The 19,762-nt window shown below is 52.6% G+C and overlaps 10 protein-coding genes across 10 annotated transcripts; 6 read left to right on the forward strand and 4 right to left on the reverse strand.

Moving 5' to 3' along the window:
• The first annotated feature begins 28 nt into the window (after nt 1-28).
• Nucleotides 29-2,435, forward strand: BD324DRAFT_615795 (transmembrane amino acid transporter protein-domain-containing protein). Its single transcript, XM_022014759.1, has 10 exons — nt 29-387; nt 460-584; nt 645-779; nt 831-920; nt 965-1,075; nt 1,126-1,228; nt 1,279-1,437; nt 1,482-1,592; nt 1,637-2,295; nt 2,334-2,435. The coding sequence occupies exons 1-9, from the start codon at nt 175-177 to the stop codon at nt 2,111-2,113; spliced, it is 1,524 nt and encodes a 507-aa protein (XP_021873766.1). The 5' UTR covers nt 29-174; the 3' UTR covers nt 2,114-2,295; nt 2,334-2,435.
• A 160-nt stretch (nt 2,436-2,595) lies between these two features.
• BD324DRAFT_247661 (lysine decarboxylase-domain-containing protein) lies at nt 2,596-4,645 on the forward strand. Its single transcript, XM_022012278.1, has 9 exons — nt 2,596-2,854; nt 2,906-3,007; nt 3,059-3,095; nt 3,144-3,334; nt 3,391-3,462; nt 3,518-3,787; nt 3,827-3,893; nt 3,938-4,421; nt 4,465-4,645. The coding sequence occupies exons 1-9, from the start codon at nt 2,705-2,707 to the stop codon at nt 4,490-4,492; spliced, it is 1,401 nt and encodes a 466-aa protein (XP_021873767.1). The 5' UTR covers nt 2,596-2,704; the 3' UTR covers nt 4,493-4,645.
• BD324DRAFT_607128 (hypothetical protein) lies at nt 4,545-5,497 on the reverse strand (the record flags this gene model as incomplete). Its single annotated transcript, XM_022014050.1, has 2 exons — nt 4,545-4,991; nt 5,039-5,497. The coding sequence occupies 2 exons, from the start codon at nt 5,495-5,497 to the stop codon at nt 4,545-4,547; spliced, it is 906 nt and encodes a 301-aa protein (XP_021873768.1).
• Nucleotides 5,498-5,594: 97 nt separating this feature from the next.
• Nucleotides 5,595-7,706, forward strand: BD324DRAFT_247631 (hypothetical protein). The gene is made up of 6 exons (XM_022012276.1): nt 5,595-5,850; nt 5,912-6,090; nt 6,140-6,235; nt 6,273-6,536; nt 6,585-7,154; nt 7,205-7,706. Exons 1-6 carry the CDS (start codon nt 5,742-5,744, stop codon nt 7,559-7,561), a joined length of 1,575 nt encoding a protein of 524 aa, XP_021873769.1. The 5' UTR covers nt 5,595-5,741; the 3' UTR covers nt 7,562-7,706.
• Nucleotides 7,655-10,581, forward strand: BD324DRAFT_615805 (nuclear pore complex assembly-domain-containing protein). Its single transcript, XM_022014760.1, has 4 exons — nt 7,655-7,809; nt 7,866-8,022; nt 8,079-8,404; nt 8,456-10,581. The coding sequence occupies exons 1-4, from the start codon at nt 7,801-7,803 to the stop codon at nt 10,541-10,543; spliced, it is 2,580 nt and encodes an 859-aa protein (XP_021873770.1). The 5' UTR covers nt 7,655-7,800; the 3' UTR covers nt 10,544-10,581.
• Nucleotides 10,582-10,585: 4 nt separating this feature from the next.
• BD324DRAFT_247646 (hypothetical protein) lies at nt 10,586-11,835 on the reverse strand. Its single transcript, XM_022012277.1, has 5 exons — nt 11,638-11,835; nt 11,511-11,584; nt 11,092-11,428; nt 10,961-11,027; nt 10,586-10,910 (listed from the first exon to the last, which is right to left on the reverse strand). Exons 1-5 carry the CDS (start codon nt 11,732-11,734, stop codon nt 10,628-10,630), a joined length of 858 nt encoding a protein of 285 aa, XP_021873771.1. The 5' UTR covers nt 11,735-11,835; the 3' UTR covers nt 10,586-10,627.
• Nucleotides 11,836-12,528: 693 nt separating this feature from the next.
• On the forward strand, nt 12,529-13,961 carry BD324DRAFT_667561 (hypothetical protein; the record flags this gene model as incomplete). Its single annotated transcript, XM_022018921.1, has 3 exons — nt 12,529-12,643; nt 12,706-12,823; nt 12,914-13,961. 3 exons carry the CDS (start codon nt 12,529-12,531, stop codon nt 13,518-13,520), a joined length of 840 nt encoding a protein of 279 aa, XP_021873772.1. The 3' UTR covers nt 13,521-13,961.
• BD324DRAFT_615813 (S-adenosyl-L-methionine-dependent methyltransferase) lies at nt 13,560-15,432 on the reverse strand. The gene is made up of 13 exons (XM_022014761.1): nt 15,241-15,432; nt 15,181-15,192; nt 15,109-15,122; nt 14,957-15,057; nt 14,776-14,908; nt 14,646-14,719; nt 14,530-14,598; nt 14,391-14,478; nt 14,155-14,349; nt 14,022-14,107; nt 13,918-13,971; nt 13,742-13,869; nt 13,560-13,677 (listed from the first exon to the last, which is right to left on the reverse strand). Exons 1-13 carry the CDS (start codon nt 15,327-15,329, stop codon nt 13,671-13,673), a joined length of 1,050 nt encoding a protein of 349 aa, XP_021873773.1. The 5' UTR covers nt 15,330-15,432; the 3' UTR covers nt 13,560-13,670.
• Nucleotides 15,433-15,647: 215 nt separating this feature from the next.
• Nucleotides 15,648-17,010, forward strand: BD324DRAFT_597597 (hypothetical protein). The gene is made up of 10 exons (XM_022013884.1): nt 15,648-15,690; nt 15,743-15,770; nt 15,825-15,844; nt 15,898-15,949; nt 15,993-16,117; nt 16,175-16,197; nt 16,250-16,279; nt 16,337-16,397; nt 16,437-16,576; nt 16,637-17,010. Exons 1-10 carry the CDS (start codon nt 15,666-15,668, stop codon nt 16,772-16,774), a joined length of 642 nt encoding a protein of 213 aa, XP_021873774.1. The 5' UTR covers nt 15,648-15,665; the 3' UTR covers nt 16,775-17,010.
• Nucleotides 17,011-17,015: 5 nt separating this feature from the next.
• On the reverse strand, nt 17,016-18,290 carry BD324DRAFT_667563 (hypothetical protein; the record flags this gene model as incomplete). The annotated part of the gene is made up of 2 exons (XM_022018922.1): nt 17,016-17,859; nt 17,883-18,290. 2 exons carry the CDS (start codon nt 18,288-18,290, stop codon nt 17,377-17,379), a joined length of 891 nt encoding a protein of 296 aa, XP_021873775.1. The 3' UTR covers nt 17,016-17,376.
• Between the last annotated feature and the right edge of the window lie 1,472 nt (nt 18,291-19,762).

Raw genomic sequence — 19,762 nt, forward strand, 5'->3', positions numbered from 1 at the left:
CTCGCTGATTTTTGCGATCGAGTCATTTTGTAATTTTCAGCAGCTGGACACTTCTTGATCTACTATATCATTGACAAGCTGAGCATTGCTGCGGCTGTCAAGACAACAGGTGGTGGAGGCTATAGTAGCCCGTGGTAGATTCATTGCTTCGGGATAACCGTTGACACCGTTTCGATGAGCAGAGATGCTCTATCTACGTCGGCGTCGGCCGCAACATTGACAAGCTTGCCCGACCGACCGAGCGAGAGGACGCCTTTGGTCGGCTCAGACTCGAAGCGCAGCAGGGGCGTGAGCTGGGAGAACGATAGTCAAGATGATGGAGATGCCTCGGACAGAGGACGAGAAGTGGAGGTCTATGTTCCAGGAGACAGTAGCTTCAGTCAGACGGTAAGCGATTCAGGTTGCGCCAAAAGCCTCTGGGGTGTGTGTACCATCGGACTGATCCTCTTTGAACTTCAGGTGCTCAACTGTCTGGGTGACTTAATAGGTCAGGGGATCCTCGCGTGTCCCTTGGCTTTCGCGTACTCAGGCTGGGTCTTCGGTCCTGTCATGTTGATAGGTTTTGGAGGGATAACCTTGTACACGTGAGACCGCATCTACCTTGGAACAACAGGGCATTCGAGCTGATAAGTTCTAATGATTAGACTCAAGCTTCTCTTGCGTGTCATTGAAAAAGACCGTCGACTTCGGAGCTATACCGATGTCATAGGTTATTGCCTGGGCTCAAAAGGTCAAGCTATCGTCTCCGTCCTATTTGCGCTAGATTGCATGATCTGGTTGTCAGTCAAGAAATACTACCTGTGATGCCATTGGACTGATGCGCATTTCAGGATCGCCCTACTCATCGTCTTCGCGGATTCTTTCCATGTCCTCGTCCCCAGCATTTCCAGCACGCAGTGGAAGCTGCTATCGTTAATTCTGTGAGGAACTCAGGGATCTTGTAAGCGTCGCTTACGCATCACAGCACAATTCCCCTGTCATACTTACCCCTGCGGTATATATCTCTGGCTTCGTTCCTCGGCGTGACCGGAACGTGGTCACTAGTTGGCATCTTGGTGTTCTCCGGGGCTACTACGTACGTCGACTGAGATCTGGACAGCTCCCGGCTGATTTCCGCCGCCCTAGCCCCCATGGACCCGGGTCTTTGCGAGACCCAGCGCATACCGACATTCTGCCTGCTCATGGCGTGATCAAGCTGGGTACAGCCATTGGATTGTTCATTTCAGGAGTATGTGGAAGGTCCTTCATTTCAGGTGACTCTGCCTGATGTCTCACCAGTTCGGCGGTCATAGCCTGGTCCCAACCTTGATCCATGACATGAAGAACCCCAAGCGAGCCGACCACATGTGCCACCTTGCGTATGCCATCTGTCTAGTCGTCTACGTCCTGGTCGCCGTGGTGGGGTACCTCATGTACGGCGCGAATGTCTCAGATCAGGTGAGAGGTCAGGGGAAAGAATCATCACTGACTGTGGACTTCAGGTCACTAAAGATCTAGTCAAGGCCCCTGGATTCTCCCCCCTTTTGAACCAATTTGCTGTTCTCGCCACAGCCGTCAACGCGGTCACCAAGCTACCTCTAGGCTTTCGACCAGTGAGCTTCTCGGTCATTTAGCTGAGTATCTGACACGCGCCCAGCTCGCAGACATGTCATTCACAATGCTTGGCCTTCATCCAACCATTTTGATACCTCGTGTGGCACCTACCCCTCGTTACACCGAACCCAGCACTCCCACCGTTGAGGGTTCCGAAGATTCTCCTTTCATGAACAGTGATGGATTGAACAGTGGCATCAGCTTACATGCACCCCTGCCGATCATAGATGACCACGGCCAACACAACCACCGCGAACGCCTAAAGCTGATTGCGCGAACTTTGATTCAATTCGCTCTACCCGTCCTCCCAGTGATAGCCGCCATTGTCCTGCCGTCGTTCGAATCCCTCCTCAGCTTTCTTGGAAGCGGCTTCGCAGTTGTCATCTCGATTTTACTGCCTATTGCCGCCAAAGCCTCTGTCTATGGATGGCGGAAGCACGAAGTCGCTGTTTTCGCTTTCAGCGCGATCGCCGGGACCATTGGAGTGATTTGTACGTTCGCACCAGACAAGAGTATGTAGTATCGCGCAATGGCCAGACCATCTGAGGCGCGACCGGCTAATGGGGCCTCTCACTGTGTATAACGCTCCGCATGCATGTATCCAACGTTCGCGGCTTACCCGTACCGCTTACGCCACAAGGTCGGCCCGAGTCCGGAAGCACGTTTTGAGCCGAAATGCTTGTATTATTGTATGTTCGATTTCCTTCAACTTCTCAGTGATGCATAGCATGGACAGCTCACCTTTCCCAACTGGTCATGATCTACAGGACCCTGTCTGTGTGTTGTGAGTTATTCGTCTGCTCAGCGTACTCTCACGACACCCCGTGAGTTGACGCTCGTTGCTGACGTCTCCTGACAGCTGTGGGTCATCACCTGGATCATCCGCTCTTTATCAACAGGCTACTCAGTCCGTTGGTCGGGCGCTCGCCAATGCTAGAATACCATTAGTCTATGGAGGAGGCGTCCGAGGCCTCATGGGTGTGTGATGGTTGATATGCCCATTCTGCAAAGCTGATGATTCCCCGTGCTGATAGGTAGCGTTTCCCAATCGGCTCTAGATGCGGGCGGATTCGTCCATGGGATCGTCCCTCGAGCCTTGACCGAACGAAACATGTCGAACAGTCGAATAGCTTCGAAAGAGTCCTCTAAGGAGGCTGAAAAGAGAGGAGGCGAACCGAGGAACACTGAAGGCAGTGGTAAAGAAGTATTAAAGGGGGACAATGAACGGTTTACCTCGGAGATCGTGGAGAGCATGCACGAGGCGAGTGGAAACCCCTCACTTGTGATTGCAGATGCTGATGTATGACTGAAGAGAAAGCTGAGAATGTCGCAAGTCGCTGCTGGTGGATTTGTCGTCCTGCCTGGTGGATACGGAACGTTTGAGGAGATGATGGAGATGATAACCTGGAATCAGGTGTGTTTATCGTGTGAACCCTGACTCCGATTCAGTGCTGACGATCTACAGCTAGGTATACATATGAAACCTGTCATCGTTCTTAACAGTGAGCTCGGCTAAGACTGGTGCCAGCAGGACTGATACTCATTACTAGTCAACAACATCTTCACACCTCTGCGCACCTTGCTGCAGAACGCCGTCGAAGCTGGGTTCATTCAACCCCAGAATCTGGCTTTAGTTCAGATCTTAGATCTACCAGGAGGCGCACAAGCAAACTCGGACGAAAGGCAGGCGGACGCATGGGGACCAGCAACGATCACAGCGCTGAAAGAGTGGTCAGTCTCAGTGAGTCGCGCTCGAGCACGCAGCGAACGCAACACTAATACCTAGGGGTTCAATAGGACGATGCGGGCTATGGTCTCAAATGGGATCAGCCAGGCAATTCTTCAGCAGAAATGCGTGCGAAAGAGAATGTATGACAATAGAACCACCCACCTATGCATCAAGTTCGCTGATGCAGTCTCGCAGGCTGCCGAGTCACAAAAAGAGGAAACGTTTTCGCTATTTACCACCATGCGATTCACTTCCGTTGATGTCAACCGTCCGACGCTGCCGGTCACAAAAGAACAGATACCGCTACTCGGCCTCCACTTCCATCGTCTGAGAAAGGCATTCAGGTTCTTTGCCGAACGCGATGGGCCACATGTCTGGGCACAATGTCCAAGTGATGATTGCATGTGGCAAGCATTAAGTGAGGCTCTGACACGTCGCGAGGAGCAGCAGCAGGGGGACTGGAGGGTGGGTCAGACGGGTGATGGCATCTTAACCTTCCTTCAGATCCGACTGCTTATCAGCCGTGCTGGCAAGATCGAGGTGCAGATAGTGGCTGCTCCTGCGAATGCCGGTAGGTGCATCCTCCCCAAGGGTTGCCAAGTTGAGTGAAGCCAGGGCCCTTCCAGCCGCTACCAGCCAGAGAGAGGGGTCACGTTGTGCGGCCCTTGATATTGGATCCGGAGACGAGTCCGCGCAGGGGAGAGACCCCTCAGTCAAGGGATCTCAGATTATTCAAAACCACGAAGCGGGGCATCTACGACGACGCTTCCAAACGAGCAGGTACGAAGAAGATTTTTCAAGTCTCTGACCTCCATTCAGAATCAGCCAGACCGGACCTTGACCACCCAGAGGTCCTGCTACATACGTCGATTCATTTGCTGGAGACGGCCACTTCGAACATAGCCATCGAGGTGCCGACTGCAAGTGGAACCAAATGGATCACACCACGCCTCCAAGATGATGATCGACCCTTCCTCGACGGAGTGATGCGGCAGCATCTGCTTGCAACCGGCGTCATCGAGGTAGGTGACTTGACGGTGGATGCCTGGCACGAGGCGAAGCGGAAAGGATATAGGATCATTGGCTTCAACGGACTCCGGCAAGTGACCTATCTCTTCACAATTACTCTGATATGGGTTTAGAGGCGTCTGGGAGGCAGAACCAGCTTGATTGCAATCCAGCGGATCTCCATATGGTCCATGTTGTTGGGCTACTGCTTTTATCAAGTGATAGCCTCTCTCGCAGAATCAAGTCCGCTCCAAGCTGCCTTTTGCGCTAGAGCTTCTTTTGTCCGGGTCCTCGCTTTGACAAGTCGCTCCAGCCGTCCGATATCTTCCACCTCATCATAATTCTGCGCCTTCACTGTGGACGCTCCATTAGACTCGGTATTGTTGGAGGGCCCAACCAGCTCTTTCCGCAGAATGGTAATCTCCTCGTCGAGTACAGATAGAGCTTGACGTAGATCCGTCAACTGGATGAGTTTCATTAGATCCGTAACAGCCGTCTTTGCTGTCAGGCCGATATGTTGGAATCGTATGGGTCCAATCATGTCTCCTCCATACCATCTACACACCACGACTAGAATATCGATAGCGGCTTCTTCTTTGAGTATACGAAGGATTCGATCTCCTCCGAATTTCTCCCCGTCATCGTTGTATATCTCCAGTAGCTGAGACAGCATTCAGCAGACGTCTCTCAGAACGGACCACCACTTACCTGAAAATCGTCTTCACCCTGAGTTCCATCTTTGCTTTCTTTGAGACACACAGACCGTAGGGCCCACATGCGATGATCCGGCTCTCTTGCCCTCTCTTTGCCTTTCAAACTGACGACTCTGCCTTCGCCATTCTCGAACGCTCCTTCATCATCCTTCATAACCAGTTCACCAACCTCGAGGGGGACATTTATCTCTCGCACAAGCCTCCTGCATTCTTTCGCCAGCGACGCCTCGGAAGTGATATGAGATTGAGCTGTGAAAGCGGTGGCGAATGCGAGGAAGGTCGAAGATGAGTAGTGAAGTGGTGGTGAATGGGTTCGGAGAGGGGCAGGTTCATCAGGATGCAGCCACGAGTGAAGCGTAGGTGGTCTGGCAGTACGTGCCTTCTTTGACGGACCGGACTCGTCCTTCTCTCCATTTGAGCCTACAGGAGAGGCTCCTCGCTTCTCTCCGGACATCCTTAGTCCCTTGTCCTGCCCGTTGTGCTCCAGGGCTCAAGATCCAATGCAGCTCTAGGGCATCTCAAACTACCTTACCACGCCGGGTCTCGGCAAATAAAATCCAATCTGAAAAAGCAACGTCATTCCTATCCCAGCTACACACCCGTCGACCGACCTCTTCACTCCTCTTCCCAGTCTATTTCCGCTCGTTCGTGTTGTCTTGAGCAGCTTACTCGTAACTCGTCCGTCTTCAACTGTCTTCATGTCCGCTCAATCAGGTATCAAGGTGCCGGACGAGCTCAAGACTGCGTTCTCGTCCGCGCAGAGCGAGGGCAGTGAGACCCGAGCTCTGGTATTCATCATTGACGGGGGTGAGGATCTTTGAAGCCAAGATGCCTAGAGTCTTTTGGACTGACGCTATCGTCTTCACAGAATCTTACAAGGTGCATGAGACTGTCAAGACTAAGGGCTCTTTCAAGGACGATGTGACGCAGCTTGCGGGTACTCTCCCCACTCCCAAGACTCCTGCCAGCTTTGCCTACCGTCTGGACTCTAAAGATTTGGGCAAATGGGAATGGATGATGATCACCTTTGTCCCTGACGATGCTGGAGTGAGTAGGATTTGGGATCCGTCAAGATTGAGGCTGACATGAGCTGCAGGTACGAGCCAAGATGCTTCAAGCATCTTCCAAGCCTGGACTCATGAAGGCACTGGGCGCCAACAACTTCAAGCACGACTGGTCTGCGACTTCCATTGTGAGTGAAGTAAAGGGCTATGAAGCTGATGACATAGAACGATTTGACACCTGGAGCTCTCTCTGCCCACTTGAATCACCTTGCTTCTCCGCCTCCACTGTCTGCGGCCGAAGCTGCCTTGGCAGAAGTGAGAGAAGCTGAAGCTGAAGAAGCTCGTCGTACTGCCCTGGACCCCGAGGCGGAGGCCAGACGCCGCAAAGCCATTGCCGGCCTAGGAGGCAAATTCAAGTGGAATGATGGAGTTGCAGATGCCCTGGACAAGGTCGGAGAAAGGAGTGATGATGGTTGGATCGTGACATTGGTGAGGACCGAACCCCCGCTTATCCACCGATGCACTGACGTTTCGAAGGAAATTCCAAGCAATGATGCTGGAGCTGTCTCTCTCCTTCGATCCGAAGCTTGTCCACCTTCGAAGCTGGCCTCAATGTTGCCTGAAAAGTCCCCGTGCTACACGTTCTACTCTTATCCGACTCCTCCACCACCTCCGTCCGCTACTCCTGCTCCGAAACCCTCTCAGCCTATGGCAGAGCCTAGGGACGTCTTCAGAGGTACAGTCGGCGGAGCCCGACCTGTTCAGGCTTCTTGGGCGCCCGCTTCAGCGGACTCAGCGAAGGAAGGCGAATCTGCGCCAGAAGCGTCAAAGGCCGAGAGCAACGTCGATGAAGAGGCTAAAGACGCGACTGTTGAATCGCCAGTGGAGAAGCCCTCGGACGAGGGCGACGAAGCCTCCAGCGTCAAGAACCTTAGCATCTCTCCGATCGAGACTTCGGCCTCCCCTCAGAAAGGCAAAGGACGGATACTCTTCCTGTATACCTGCCCATCGAGCAGTCCCATCAAGTTCAGAATGGTGTACTCCAGCGGAGTCAGAGGCATGCAGCAAGACGCAGCGGACAAGGCAGGTATAGAGATCAGCGGCAAGGTGTGTTCACGGCTCATTGTCTTCTCGGCTACATGCTGACGTGGCTCGAGATTGAGACGTCTGATCTTTCCGACCTCACCGAGAGTTACTTGAAAGAGAACCTGGCTCCCTCCAAGCCTACTCATTCGTCATCTTTACCTACACCCAAAAAGACCGCCATGGCAGGTGCCACACCTACACCATTTGGAGGAGCCTTTGGTCGACCTCGACCACCAACCGTCAAGACTGGCTCTGCCTCATCAGCTTCTCAAATTCCTCTGCCTTCTTCAGAAGTCTCTACTCCCGCGGGAGACTCGGAAGATGGCGGTGACAATATCCGAAAGGCCTTCGACGCATTTGGACCCAGAGTCGGCGCTGGAGGCGGTGGTGGTGGCTTCGCAAGGCCGAAACCTGCAGGTCGGAGGTGATGATCCCGTGCTGATGAAAGGAGTAGAGAAGGTTCGGTCACATGTAGGGAATGATATTGAAGAAATCCGCAATTGTGTAATGAATCGCTGCCCATCACTTCTATAATCAATCTCCTCCACGTGGCTCCGCTCATCGCGTTTCTTGATTTTGACATTGAGCAGGCTTTACACGGTCAAGGTCTCCAAAGCCGAGAGCTGCTACGTCTTCCCTCGGACAACGAGGCGGCCCCTGGGAGATCATGACGACGGTGAGAGCTTCGATTCCCATCCTATGACATTGAGGTGGACTGACCTTTTTGTTCAGGATCACTTTGCCATTCCCCAAACAATTCTTCGTCATTTCGACCTCGCCTCGTCCCTGTATACTGAAGATGGAGCATCGATCAGTAGCTCTAGACGGGCCTCGTATCCCAATCGGGAGCTGTTCTTTGATCGGCTTCTGACTTTCGCCAACCTGGACGGTGAATCATAGCTGAGATGGACTACACTGAATCGGTGCTCACTTTTGCTGCCTTAGGACCATCCATGTATCCCGCTACGAGCCCTGCAGACCTACGCCGACTCCTACATGCCATTCATACTTCCCATCAGGATCGGCTAAAGCAAGATTGTTATTTCTACTACCTCTTGCGCGATTACGATGATGCTTCGATTGTCGCTGGCCCTCCTGCATCACAAGCTGAGGGCAATTCAAACTTTGAGATGCAGCTGGACGAAGGGGATCAAGAATCGAGTGATGGATCAGAGAGCCGAGCAGAGTCCTTTGCGAAGCACAGATGTATACCTAGGACATGGAGAGTCTTCATGGATGGGTATTGGGCCCTGGATCATGGTCAATGGGAGGTGAGCGTCCGGCAACTGCACGGGGAGACTCAGCTGAATGTCAACCAATAGTCCGCTGTCAAATGTCTGTCCGATCCGTCTGTGTCAGAGCTCAACTTTGTTCCTCAAATTGTCCATGCTCTTGCCACTCTGGTCTCGCCGCCCTCCAAAAGCATGAGCTTGCTCCGTTCCTTCCTTACTACAGCCTCTCTCCAATTGCAGAGTCCAGAGGAGAGGGATATAAAGGTGTTAGCATTGGCGTCCGCTGGATCTATTTTGGAATCGTTCAGGTACATCAGGGAGCAAGAGCGTGAAGAGCGGAGGAGGATGCGTGAACGAGTCTGGACTTGGATGCTTGGAGCGTCTCAAGTTCCATGTGGAGATGGGCAGCACGGCGTCCACCCTAAAGTCCTAAAGCAACTCCTCCATCTGCCCTTGGATCCCGAAGAACACGCACATCTGGTACACTTCGTCTCGCACCCTCCCAGAACCATTTCCGCAGGCGCTCTCTCTGCTTTGCATGACCTCGTGACCCTTCGACTAGTTCACCAAGGTCGATATGCCGAAGCTCTACAACTCGACAAGGAGTCTGCTGGAACCGCGGGCACCGATGTAGAACGACAGAGAAGGAGAGAAATGGTCAGAGAATTCATCAGTATACTCCCTGCAGTCCAAAGACGTGCACTCGCCATCGACGTGGACAAGGGTCAACATTCGCACGATGAGGTCCCTAACGGCGATGTTGTCGAGATCGAGGACATTGACATGGGTTCATGGGTCAACATCGACTCGCCGACCAACGAGACCGCCAATGGAGTCTCAGCAGCTACACCTAAAGCCAAACCATCCATTTCGTATCTTGGTGTCGGTGGGCCCAGCACGACTTCACCAGGTGGGGAATCGCCTCGAGCGCGACCACAATCCCCTTTCACTGGCCCACCACGTTTCGCCTCCGTTCACAGTCGAGCGGTCTCACCAGCTCCATTCCATCGTGTATTGTCAGGGTCACCTTTTGCTCTACCCTCAAGCCGAGTCGCATCTCGGCATGGAAGCCCTGCACCTGCGCACAGACGAATTATCAATGACGATGATGCGCCTATGGATTCTGCATCGCCAAGACCTCGGAATATCTCCTTCGGTTCTGTTTCTAGGCAGAGTATCAGCGACGTGTCGATGCCTCGACGAACCATGGCTGAACAGCTTAGTCACTCGCACGTCGCTGACCAGGCCATGGAAGAGACCCCTCAGGATGCCTTGATGGAGCGAGAGGCGGAGTCGGAGCCTGCCAATGACAATGCGCTGGAGCATGTAGAAGGGCCCGTACCTGCAGCATCTGAGGAAGAACCGGACCGCGAACCCGAAGCGAGGGCGTCCAGGAGCAGCAGGCGGGTAAGAAAGGATAAAGAGCAGCAGGACCAGGAGGTCTCGGCAGCTCCACGGGCTGAGGCTGGCCTCTCAAGTCGTGATGGCGAGCAAACTCCTCCTGTTGCTTCTCCACCACCTTCGCCACCGTCTCACCGCACCCGATCACACGACTCGCCATCATCTGCTCGATCCATCGACGATCTACCTCCACGATCGACCCGAGCTCGGCGGACAAACAATCGGACAAGTATGCCCGGGGCATTTGACCCTCGAAGGGAGGAACCCACGATCCCCGAGCACCAGGTCCTGCCGCCAACACCGGCCCCGACCAAAAGTAGACGTGGCCCTGCTTCGCGCTCACACACCGATGCGGAACCGCCTCGAATGCGAATCACACGTTCTTCATCGCGTGCAGAGCTGGATCTAGACAGCCAAGATCATGCGGCTCCCAAACGACAACGACGCAACGTTCGCGAGACAAGCATTGCCAGCGCTCGATCGGATGTCAGTCAGACGCCGGGTGGGGCGAGAGGGGGCAGTCTTGTCAGGCGGTCTACGCGAACTAGAGGAGACAATGACGGACTCAGTGAGGTCAGGGCATCTCGTACCGGTCGATCTAGATCTGCTGTGACTCCTGCCAGTGACAGAGCAGCGAGCCCTACCCCATCCAATGCCACGTCGATCAGCAGAGGACAATTGACGGCGGCAGTGCCAAGACGCGGCGTGAGCAGGGAAGCGAGTACAGAGGCAGGTAGACCGGCGGCGACAACCCGAAGATCGACACGGAAGAAATGAGGGGAACGAGGCCGAGCCTGGCCTATCATCGCATGCTGTTGACTACTTTGTGATGCATATGCCAATGCCACGATCATCTAAAGGTCATATCCAGACGAATGCCGAAGACGCAACAAGCAACACAGAGACGAGAGGTCCCATGATTGATGGCACATCGAAACGGGGAAGCGAAGCGCCTGTCTTGTTCGCTTGTTCAGCTTGGGCAGCACCGCTCTGGCTGGCCGAAGCGCTTGCTGAGAGGGAGGTGGCCGCTTTGGAGCCCATTGTGACAACGGCAGATGCTTTGCGTGAGGTCGTGGATGTGGGCACGGTGCCGAGGCCAGAGATGACTGTGGTCGGTGAGGGCCTGGCGTCGGATTGGGTACTTCTGGTATACTTTCAGTGCGATCTCTCATCGCGATGTCGACCACTACTCACGGCGACTGAGTCTGAGCCTGAGCCTGAGCCTGAGCATGAGTCGTAGTCGTGGCACTTGCAGCCGGAGCTGACACTCGTCAATCCAATTCTCGACCCAAATTATACGCCAGGCTCCCGTCCAGCTAACTCACAATCTGATGCCGCAGAGTCAGATTCTGCAGAGCTGGGCGTAGCGGATGCCGCCTGACTGTCATCTCCGTCATCCGTCGCTGATGCCGACGCACTAGAGTATGCGCTTGAGGGTCCACTTTGATCGCTGAGGCATGAATCGTCGTCACTAGGTTGTACCTCGATATTCTGGACATAGGCCACGGCTCCATCTGAATCTGTTACTTGGAATATCAAGGTATCTCCAGAAGCCACATTGACCGTCCAAGAAGTGCTATCATCACTGTCGACGTGGATGGTGGTGAGCCAACTGGTCCCGACGTAGTAGCCTCCAATCCCGATCGCGAGGTCTACGGGAGGCTAAGCGGGGGTGAGCGCAGGTTGACACCAATCGACCGGATTCTAATCTGTGAGGCACACGGAGCTGGACAGGACTGCTCACGTTGGTATTTGTCCACGAGACAGTCGCGGACGAGCATTGGACCACATTGTCTGCAGATACTGTGATGTTGTTCACTGCAGCTGGCTCAGCCCACATGTCATGAGCCAAAAAAAAAAGCGCGACTTACCTGGTGCACCGGCATAACTGTCGAAGTCTCGTCGGTGCCACTTGCTACCAAGCACCAATGGTAGCAGGAAGAGACTGGCGATGTGAGAAGCGGACATGACTGGACGATAGTCTTGAATTGACTCAGAGATGAAGACGATTGTGTAGAGTATACAATATGAGCGCTGTCGCACCACTCCCCTTCTACGTTTTATTACCTTACAGCCAGCGGGAAAAATCACAGAAAATCATACGCGACCTGAAACCACACCCCTTTTTCACGAAAAAGGGAGGAGAAGGGGGCATTTTGACGACGCGTGAATGGGTGGCGCTCTTGCTGTGGACGATCATCTTGGGTTGCAACTTGACAGGCTATAATCCAGGAACACTCCCGGGGCTCAGCATATCATGCTTGCTCCCTGGACCATTTCGCCCTCGCCCGACTTCGCTTCACACAGGGGAACTGAGCACGTGAGTGATGAAGATGACAAAACGATTGACAGTAACATCCCGATCAACGATATGGTTAACAAAGAGTTGGCAGGCAATGTTGCAAGTCAGACTGCGTGGTCATGCATCATTCCCCCTCGATACTTCCTCTTGGCAGTCTCGTCATATAATCTGCATGTAAGCTCATAGCCAGAGCGGCGGCATAAGGGATCTTGGGAACACTGTAATGCTTTTCAAACCCATCAACTGCTAGCTGCGGCAGCGTAGACGTGTGGCAAATGGCTTCAGTAATATCCCAAAACCCTTCCCGCTCAAGGACCATCTCAGGCCGCGATCACCTCCGGAGATCTGGCTGCGAAAGAGGCACGATGGCAGACTTCCGCGGTCCGATTGGGACAGTTTTTGGGCAGATCTCAATGGTGCGGTAGCTCATGATGCCTGCCACATTGCCACCCATTTTCGAATGATCCATTGTCATTTCTATAATTCGATCGGGACTGTCTCCACTTGCTATTTACCTATTCCAGAACTGTCCTGTAGAGGCGTCTTCAAGCTGTCATCCCTCGTAGAGCCTTTCGGTGAGTCTGTATTGGCTGCACTCATACCCTGCTTTAGTATCACTGACCGTTCGCCCGCGTAGTCCTCCCCTTTCTCCTTGCACGTTCACTCACGGTGTCGTTCTTCAACCCTTTCAGGCGGGCTCAGGCCGAGAATGACGCCGGGCAGATCACAGTGCAGGTGAAATGGGGACGAGATAGGTGGGTAGGCCTTTTTTTGAATGATCCCAATCAGGTCGTCAGCTACGGATAGTCTGGATGCTGATCTGTGTCTTTTTGTCCCTTCCGAAGATACAACATTCCCATCCCTCAGCCTTCTCTTACGCCTTTGTCTAAGCTTCTCGCCACGCTCTCTACCCAGACATCGATACCGATAGATTCGATCAAGTTGATATACAAGGGAGCTGTGCTCAAAGATCAATCTTTGACCATCGCTTCCTACGGCATTAAGGATGGATCGACGCTCGTCCTAGTCGGTAAGGACGGTTCAGCTCCCGGTTTGGAGCCGCCTAAACCTACGACGAATGCTACTGGACCTATCCGAGGCAAAGTGAAGCAACCAGAGACGACAACAGAATCAGTCCTGACGGAGTGGATAAGCAATCTCGTCAAGTCGACTCTGGAACCTCTCCAGCCATTCATCATCACGTTCATATCGTACACGTCTCCAAACGCTACCAATCGTCCTAGTCAGATCCCGAAATTCGAAGTCTTGCAGAAGGAGCATGCTAGACTGTCAGAGATTTTATTGAGAGGACTGCTGGATCTGGACGGGGTGGAGATCCCAAGTGGGTGGACAGAGGCCAGAAAGGAGAGAAAGGAAGGCGTCAAAAAAGTTCAAGCGGAACTAAACAAGGTGGACGAAGCCTGGGGAGAGAGGAAAAAGCTGGGTCACTAGATTGGCCAGAGCATCTCATGTAGTGTCCTCAACGCCTATCATGGTATGTGCATGAGGGTATATCTATGATGAAAGGTATACAAATGCGTCACAGAGAATCGTCGTGTCAAGAAGAATGATAAAATGCTCAGTACCTGTGGATACCCAAGATCAAGCCCTTGATGTCAGATCAGCGATTCTTGCGGGCACAGCGATGCTCCAATGACGGCAAAGTCACTCACATCTTGTAAACCATCTTGCCCTTTGACTCCTGATCGCCGTCCACTTCATACTCTATCTCAATGTCCAAATCTCGGTTATTCCTGGCATTGGGAGCACATGATAATGTGCCTCGGATCAGGTCGTTCTCCTGTAGCACGTTTGAGCAAGGTCCCAACGATACAACCTCCGAACTCACGGAAACGGTCAAGGTAGTGGGGGTGTAGAAAACTGTCTGCTTCCAATGTGTGTACTGAATGACTATGAGCATACGCCGCATATCAAAAAGAAGTACAATCTCACCTTGGCGTGAGGTCCAGTGCTAAATTGTATCGGCTTGTGGCAAGCTGAGAAAGCAATGTCAAACCAGGCGAGGAAAGCATGTACGTCTGATGCGTGTGAGCTCATATTGGGCACGTTTTGTCACCAAGCTCACAGTCGTTGCGGGAAGCTTTGAGCTCGAAAGGCACCTTGAAGGTCAGATCCTCCTTCTTCGCGGTCCGGATATCGATATGTTTGATGGCACAGGGTTGAGTAGCGACCGAGTTGAGCTCAACACAGTCGACAAGGGGTTCCTTCAGGGCAATGTCCTTGATGCAAGAGTAGTCGAAGCCGTAAACATCGTCCCAGACTTAGAGAGGCTTAGCGAGGATCACCCCAGACTTGACTCACAATTGATCTTCTCCTCTTTGTACGCTTCATCCTCGATCGCAGCGAGGAAGATGGAAGCTTTGTCGGGGAACAACAAACCATCTGAAGCCTGATGAAGCGATGTCAGAGAGGTTCCAAGGCTTAAGGCAATGATACGAACTAGGTATTTGTCCCTCGCGAGGAGGACAGTGTCGAGCATGGATTCGTACAGCAAGAAGTATCCCATCCACTATGGGCTCCTCAGCATCGACCAAGGCCACACGAAATGGTGCTTACCTCGGAGATGATTATGTCGACTTTGTCGACGGGTAATGTCACGTCCTCGAGTTTGCCTTTGACAAGGACGATCTCTAAAAGGGTCAAAGTCAGCCATCTGTCGCGGATGTATTGTCGTCTGGATACTTACGCTCCTCTGTGAAACCGTTTGCTCTGACGATCTTCTCAGCTTGGTCCAGAATGTTTGACATGTCAATTCCAATGACCAGCTTAGCCCCGGCTTTTGAGGCAAACATGGACAAAATACCAGTTCCACATCCGACCTGGATCAAGCGTGAGCTATGCACCTTGAAAAGTACCCGCAGGCTCACATCGAGCACTGTCTTGCCCTTGAACAAGTGAGGGTTCTGCATGATAGCATTGCGGTAAGACAGTGTCCGGACGGTGTCTTTGAGCATTTCCTCGTGGATACCTGGAGATTTATGTCAGTTGGTGGTCATTGCAGAAGATACGAGTCGCTCACCGAAATGAGCGTAACTGAGAAGACGAATGTTTCCATCAGTATGCCTTGCATATGCCCCTCAGTCGATCTCACCTGTCTGCGTAGCTAGACATGAGGTGTCAGCTGAAAAAAGCATCAGGTGTAAGAGCTCACTAGTCCTTGCTCGTCATCTGGTCAACGGGAGGCAAACCTTGAGTGGCAGGGGCATCAACGCCCTTGGCAGCAGAATTGGGATGAGCCATGGTGCAGCAGCAGTGCGATGGGAGCCTTTGACTGAATCAGAGGACTGTGTGTGCTTGATCGCGAATCTCAGCAGGTCTCGCAGCTGCAAGATGTGTATATGCTGAACGTCCGGCTGAATCTTGGACTGCAAAATTCCAACTTTTTTTGAAAAGACAATGACGTGGATTTGATTTCATTCCCAAGCAACGAAGTGATAAGGCTGGTGGGAGTTGCTGCTGTCTTGTGATTACTTGAAGACTTGTTGTCGAGCCTCAGCAGGTAACGCTGCTCTCTGTGCGAGCAGAGGACTGCATCGCTAGTAAAGTGAAGATAGGAGTGCACATCTCTCTGACTCCATGGTCTTATTCTTCACGTCTCGAGGTTGGTGACAATCGCGTCGATGCGAAGTCTTCTGCTGAGCTGCATCTGGTAGCGGTAGATCCGCCAGTCACAATCTACATGTATGTTCTGTGAATCCCGCAACACGACGCAGAGACTGAGTGAGCTTCGCATAGGGGAAGAGACAAAGTTGAGAGTCGGTCAAATCTATCCAGCGGATTCAGACAATCGCTGAAGCCTCTAATGTAGATGAAGAGCTCCTCAAATACGGCCTACCAACTGATGTCTGGTTCCACGTAGAGTGAGTGGCGGCATACATTGAAGATGTTCACATGACCCACTAGCAAGCTATCCTCGGCTCACGTCTATTTGCGCCAATCGGACTCTCAACCCCATGGCACTTGGGACAAGTTGCCAATAGCGCTTGTGAATGATGCGGCTCAACTGGTCAAAGCGAATAGCATAGAAGGTGGGTGCGAACGGCAATCGAGGGGAGGACCGGATATCCTGATTGATTGTCATGCAGGCAACAAAAAGGACAACATCACCGTATGTCTCGCCTGAATCCAGCATGAAACAAACGCCTCGTCTGACATCCCAGATCATCTATACTCCCTTCACCAATCTCAAAGTGAGCTGCCTGATGGTGTATGTGAGAGTGGGCGCCGCAGCTAATGCTTGCTGTCAGAAAACGGGAGACATGGCAGTCGGACAGGTTTCTTTCCATTCCGACAAGCTGGTCAAGCGAGGTGAGCTGGAAGCTCGGTCGAAATGCTGATCTACCTCAGTTCACGTTGCCGCTCGAGAGAATGCCATTGTGAATCGACTGAACAAGACAAAGGTGGAGAAGGTCGTGGACCATGAGGCTGAAAAGCAAGAGAGATTGAGAGAGGAAGGAAGACGGAAAAAGGCCGAAGCGATCGAACGGGTTAGTTGCGACGCCGGCGTACACTAAGAGGAGTCGAGCTGACGATTGTTTAATTTTCAGAAAGCCAAAGAGATGGAACAGAAAAAGACGTGGGAGGAAGAGAAGAAACAGCGGACATATGAAGGCATGTTCACTCAAGAAGCCTTTGACGAGTACCAAGCTGGTAAAAGTGACGATGATGATGATGATTTCATGTAATGAGTACCAGGGATGATTGCGTTTGATTTAGTCTTCGGCCGATCGGGCCAGAGGGAGAGCACGCCATTGTACACACCCTGTTTATAGATGGTGAAGGTAGGGTGCTTGTGTATGTCAGACGAATCAGGGACCTCGATTAGTGTGTGTGGCAAGGACTCCGCCACATTCCTCTCTGGAGTTGACCAAACTGAATTCGCCACTAGAAATGACAACGCAGTCGAGCTCCGGGATGGCGTCAAAGCTCAAAGTTCATTATATCTCATGAGCCCCTGTCCGCCGTGACGTTGCTCTCCCGCGAGGATGAAGTTCGGATCGCATCGAGAGCTGAGCATGCTCGTATCGCAAGCTCTTCTAAAACAGCCAGGGCACACATTGCCGTTGCCACCAATGTCTCAGCTAATGACCTGGTGACCGAACGGTATCTTTATCCCTGTGTTTACTCCATTTTCCTTTCCGTACCCCCAGCCCTTTCAAGCGACAATTTTCCTTGGCTCAATTGACGATAACGATGATGATTATGACCGAATGGTCCACCGGATCCTTTCTCGACCGTCGTCAACTATCGAATCAACTCGACTCAACCGCAATGACTTATTGTCCCCCTAGTTCGCATCTTCCATCGTCTTCTTTCTCGACTTGCCCCGTCTTCTTATATGCGGTGCGAAAATACAGTCTCCTTCCTTTCCTTTCCGTCTGCATTGGAAACAAGGCTGCGATTCATCGCATTTGAGTTTTCTCGCTCGGCACGGATAACAGGATATCGGTTGTCGACGACCACGTCCTGGACCTCTGCCGAGATCGAAACGAGCTCTCGCGGGGTCTTTATCGGGATCGAGCGATGAACTTGCTGCCCTCTGCCGTGGATATGAAGAAAAATCTTGTTCAGAGCTACCCATGACCATTGATGGTTTCGTCAGCTCTTCATGAGTGAGATTAGCGGTTCTCAAGCGACTGGTCGACGCCACTGCACTCGCAGGCGAAGGGGATAGTTGGAGTCTGCTACTGGTAGGCGCTTTCCCCGGCGAATTCTTGCTTCCCGATCTCCGAGGAGAAGGTGCTATTGATGACTCGTCAGGATTACAGTCCTGTTATCCAGCAACACGCTTACCCCAGTCATCAAGTTCGGCAATCTCCTCCCTCTCTCTACGTGAGGTGATCTCCTCGAGCTGGTCCTCGCCATGTAACGAGTTGCCACACACGTCTTGATAACTCTCTTGGTCGAAGGTCCTTCGAAGCTGTTGGTGCCGGCGATTGCCAAGGCGCCGTGGCTGGCTGTCATGTTCGCCGTGGTAAGGCGGCGGATGAATTTTGGACAACGATTGTGATCCGCCTGGATGGTCTTGTCTGCAGAATCGTGTATAAAGCTCCTCAAACCGTTCACTGCCTGATCCGGGAGTCCCAGCATCCTGAGCTGTTGACCTCGCCCAGCCGTCCTGTCCCCCTGCTGGTGGAAACCTCTGCTCCAGTCCTGAGAGGCGCGAGGACCCTGGCAGTTGGATTCTGTCGGGGGGAACATGGTCATCTTCTGTACCGGATCTGACGGCGGACCCAGATCCTTGCCGTCTCTCGCGGGAACTGGTCCACTGAAGGACAGCACCATACAGCGTTTCTTTCGGCTGCTCCAAGTCATCCGTCGCCAAAAAATCAGTTCGGCTTCCGTGCGTGCGATGCTAATCATTCGAGTCTGAACCTGCGGGACCAGGGAGGCCGTCAGTGCGTGCGAAAGAGCCTTGGCTGCGGTAATTGACGTGTCGCGGACGTCCCTGAGAAACCGACTCTGTCTCGCCCCCCGTCAATGTATCGGGATGAATCAAGAGATTCAAACCTATTCTCCTCTGCGATCTGATGGGTGGTCTGATCTGTTGTGTGAAGTTCGAAGCAGATGGTAGTGCGATAGACGGTCGTTGTATGTGTTCATCATCGTCGAGTAGGCTTCGACCTCCTGACGGCGTGGAGAGTCGGTGCCGTTGAGAAGACCTGTGTCTTGCAGGGGCTCTTCGGTCACCGTCGCTTGGTGGCATGGGTCGTGAAGAAGGAGATCTGAAGAGATTGATGCCAGAAGTGTAGCACGGTCACTTGAAAGATGACCTCTCTTCTTGTCAGCTGTCACAGACCCCCAAATCGCGCCAGAGGTGACGGACGCTAGCCCACTGCCTTTCGCAGAGAAGGGGGTGGCGAGTCTGGAATTGTTGGCGAGAAAAGGAGGAAGTTGGGATGAAAGCGGGTTGATACCAAGCACGTAGCTCCAGGTGTACATGGACGATCCCAAAGAATGACATGGGCTCTCTGAAGAGTTGTAAGCGGCGGATCAGGGGGAAGAATAGTTCACGCGTCCAATGTGACTTCGTTTAATACAGTAAGAATGTAGCGACCATGATCATTTTCAACCGTCTTCCAGCTGACACGACTGTCCAGTCATTGGCCGATAGCATCGCCGATGCAGATCTCTGAGCGGTGAAGAGACTGCTTGCCACAGGTACAGTCGAGTTGACGCGCTGTCATGGATGAACATAGTCCTAAAGGAAGGGGAATGGATCAGTTGAAGGATGTGTGTGAGAGGGAAAATTTTCCTTCAATCCATCGTTTTCTTCGCTGAATATTGTACAGTATTCAACCGTCAACAGACTGCGATGGTGAGCTCATCTAATCATGGACATTCACAGGCAGGTCTTGCATCTTACTTGGACGCATGCGAGATAGCAACCTACAAGCTGGACAAGAAGGAAACGAGCCTCTTACGTTAGTATGATGCCGGATCGAGCGGCCCCACATTCCGACCTTTGCGAGCTATGTGCGGCGGTACAAAATAGCGCCGTTGAGGTGGGTAGGAAAGACGTTGGTCAGAATACGTTGGTGTCACTTGTCTGTCCAAGAAGAGTCTCAAAGTCAGCTTTGCAGATCTAGCACTTGCCCAGACAGATAGATACTGTCCAAACATTGCCAAACAGAACACGGCGCGCCTGATTTCTCTTTATAACTTTCCTCTGG

Source organism: Kockovaella imperatae (assembly GCF_002102565.1).
Source record: "Kockovaella imperatae strain NRRL Y-17943 chromosome Unknown BD324scaffold_2, whole genome shotgun sequence".
Lineage (NCBI taxonomy): Eukaryota > Fungi > Basidiomycota > Tremellomycetes > Tremellales > Cuniculitremaceae > Kockovaella > Kockovaella imperatae.

Coding starts and splice junctions, on each gene's coding strand:
- BD324DRAFT_615805 (XM_022014760.1), top strand. Junction 8,023..8,078: donor GACTTTCGCCAACCTGGACG/GTGAATCATAGC, acceptor TTGCTGCCTTAG/GACCATCCATGTATCCCGCT. Junction 8,405..8,455: donor TGGATCATGGTCAATGGGAG/GTGAGCGTCCGG, acceptor GTCAACCAATAG/TCCGCTGTCAAATGTCTGTC.
- BD324DRAFT_615813 (XM_022014761.1), bottom strand. CDS start 15,329: ATGGCTCATCCCAATTCTGCTGCCAAGGGCGTTGATGCCCCTGCCACT. Junction 14,720..14,775: donor AAACGGTTTCACAGAGGAGC/GTAAGTATCCAG, acceptor TGACCCTTTTAG/AGATCGTCCTTGTCAAAGGC. Junction 14,599..14,645: donor TCGACATAATCATCTCCGAG/GTAAGCACCATT, acceptor AGGAGCCCATAG/TGGATGGGATACTTCTTGCT.
- BD324DRAFT_247646 (XM_022012277.1), bottom strand. CDS start 11,734: ATGTCCGCTTCTCACATCGCCAGTCTCTTCCTGCTACCATTGGTGCTT. Junction 11,585..11,637: donor CAGTTATGCCGGTGCACCAG/GTAAGTCGCGCT, acceptor AGCCAGCTGCAG/TGAACAACATCACAGTATCT. Junction 10,911..10,960: donor CAGGCTCAGACTCAGTCGCC/GTGAGTAGTGGT, acceptor AAAGTATACCAG/AAGTACCCAATCCGACGCCA.
- BD324DRAFT_615795 (XM_022014759.1), top strand. CDS start 175: ATGAGCAGAGATGCTCTATCTACGTCGGCGTCGGCCGCAACATTGACA. Junction 585..644: donor GGAGGGATAACCTTGTACAC/GTGAGACCGCAT, acceptor TCTAATGATTAG/ACTCAAGCTTCTCTTGCGTG. Junction 1,076..1,125: donor GTGTTCTCCGGGGCTACTAC/GTACGTCGACTG, acceptor CCGCCGCCCTAG/CCCCCATGGACCCGGGTCTT.
- BD324DRAFT_247631 (XM_022012276.1), top strand. CDS start 5,742: ATGTCCGCTCAATCAGGTATCAAGGTGCCGGACGAGCTCAAGACTGCG. Junction 5,851..5,911: donor GGTATTCATCATTGACGGGG/GTGAGGATCTTT, acceptor TCGTCTTCACAG/AATCTTACAAGGTGCATGAG. Junction 7,155..7,204: donor GTATAGAGATCAGCGGCAAG/GTGTGTTCACGG, acceptor ACGTGGCTCGAG/ATTGAGACGTCTGATCTTTC.
- BD324DRAFT_247661 (XM_022012278.1), top strand. CDS start 2,705: ATGTCGAACAGTCGAATAGCTTCGAAAGAGTCCTCTAAGGAGGCTGAA. Junction 3,096..3,143: donor ACCTGTCATCGTTCTTAACA/GTGAGCTCGGCT, acceptor ACTCATTACTAG/TCAACAACATCTTCACACCT. Junction 3,463..3,517: donor AAATGCGTGCGAAAGAGAAT/GTATGACAATAG, acceptor GCAGTCTCGCAG/GCTGCCGAGTCACAAAAAGA.
- BD324DRAFT_597597 (XM_022013884.1), top strand. CDS start 15,666: ATGGTCTTATTCTTCACGTCTCGAG. Junction 16,280..16,336: donor CTCCCTTCACCAATCTCAAA/GTGAGCTGCCTG, acceptor GCTTGCTGTCAG/AAAACGGGAGACATGGCAGT. Junction 16,398..16,436: donor CGACAAGCTGGTCAAGCGAG/GTGAGCTGGAAG, acceptor GATCTACCTCAG/TTCACGTTGCCGCTCGAGAG.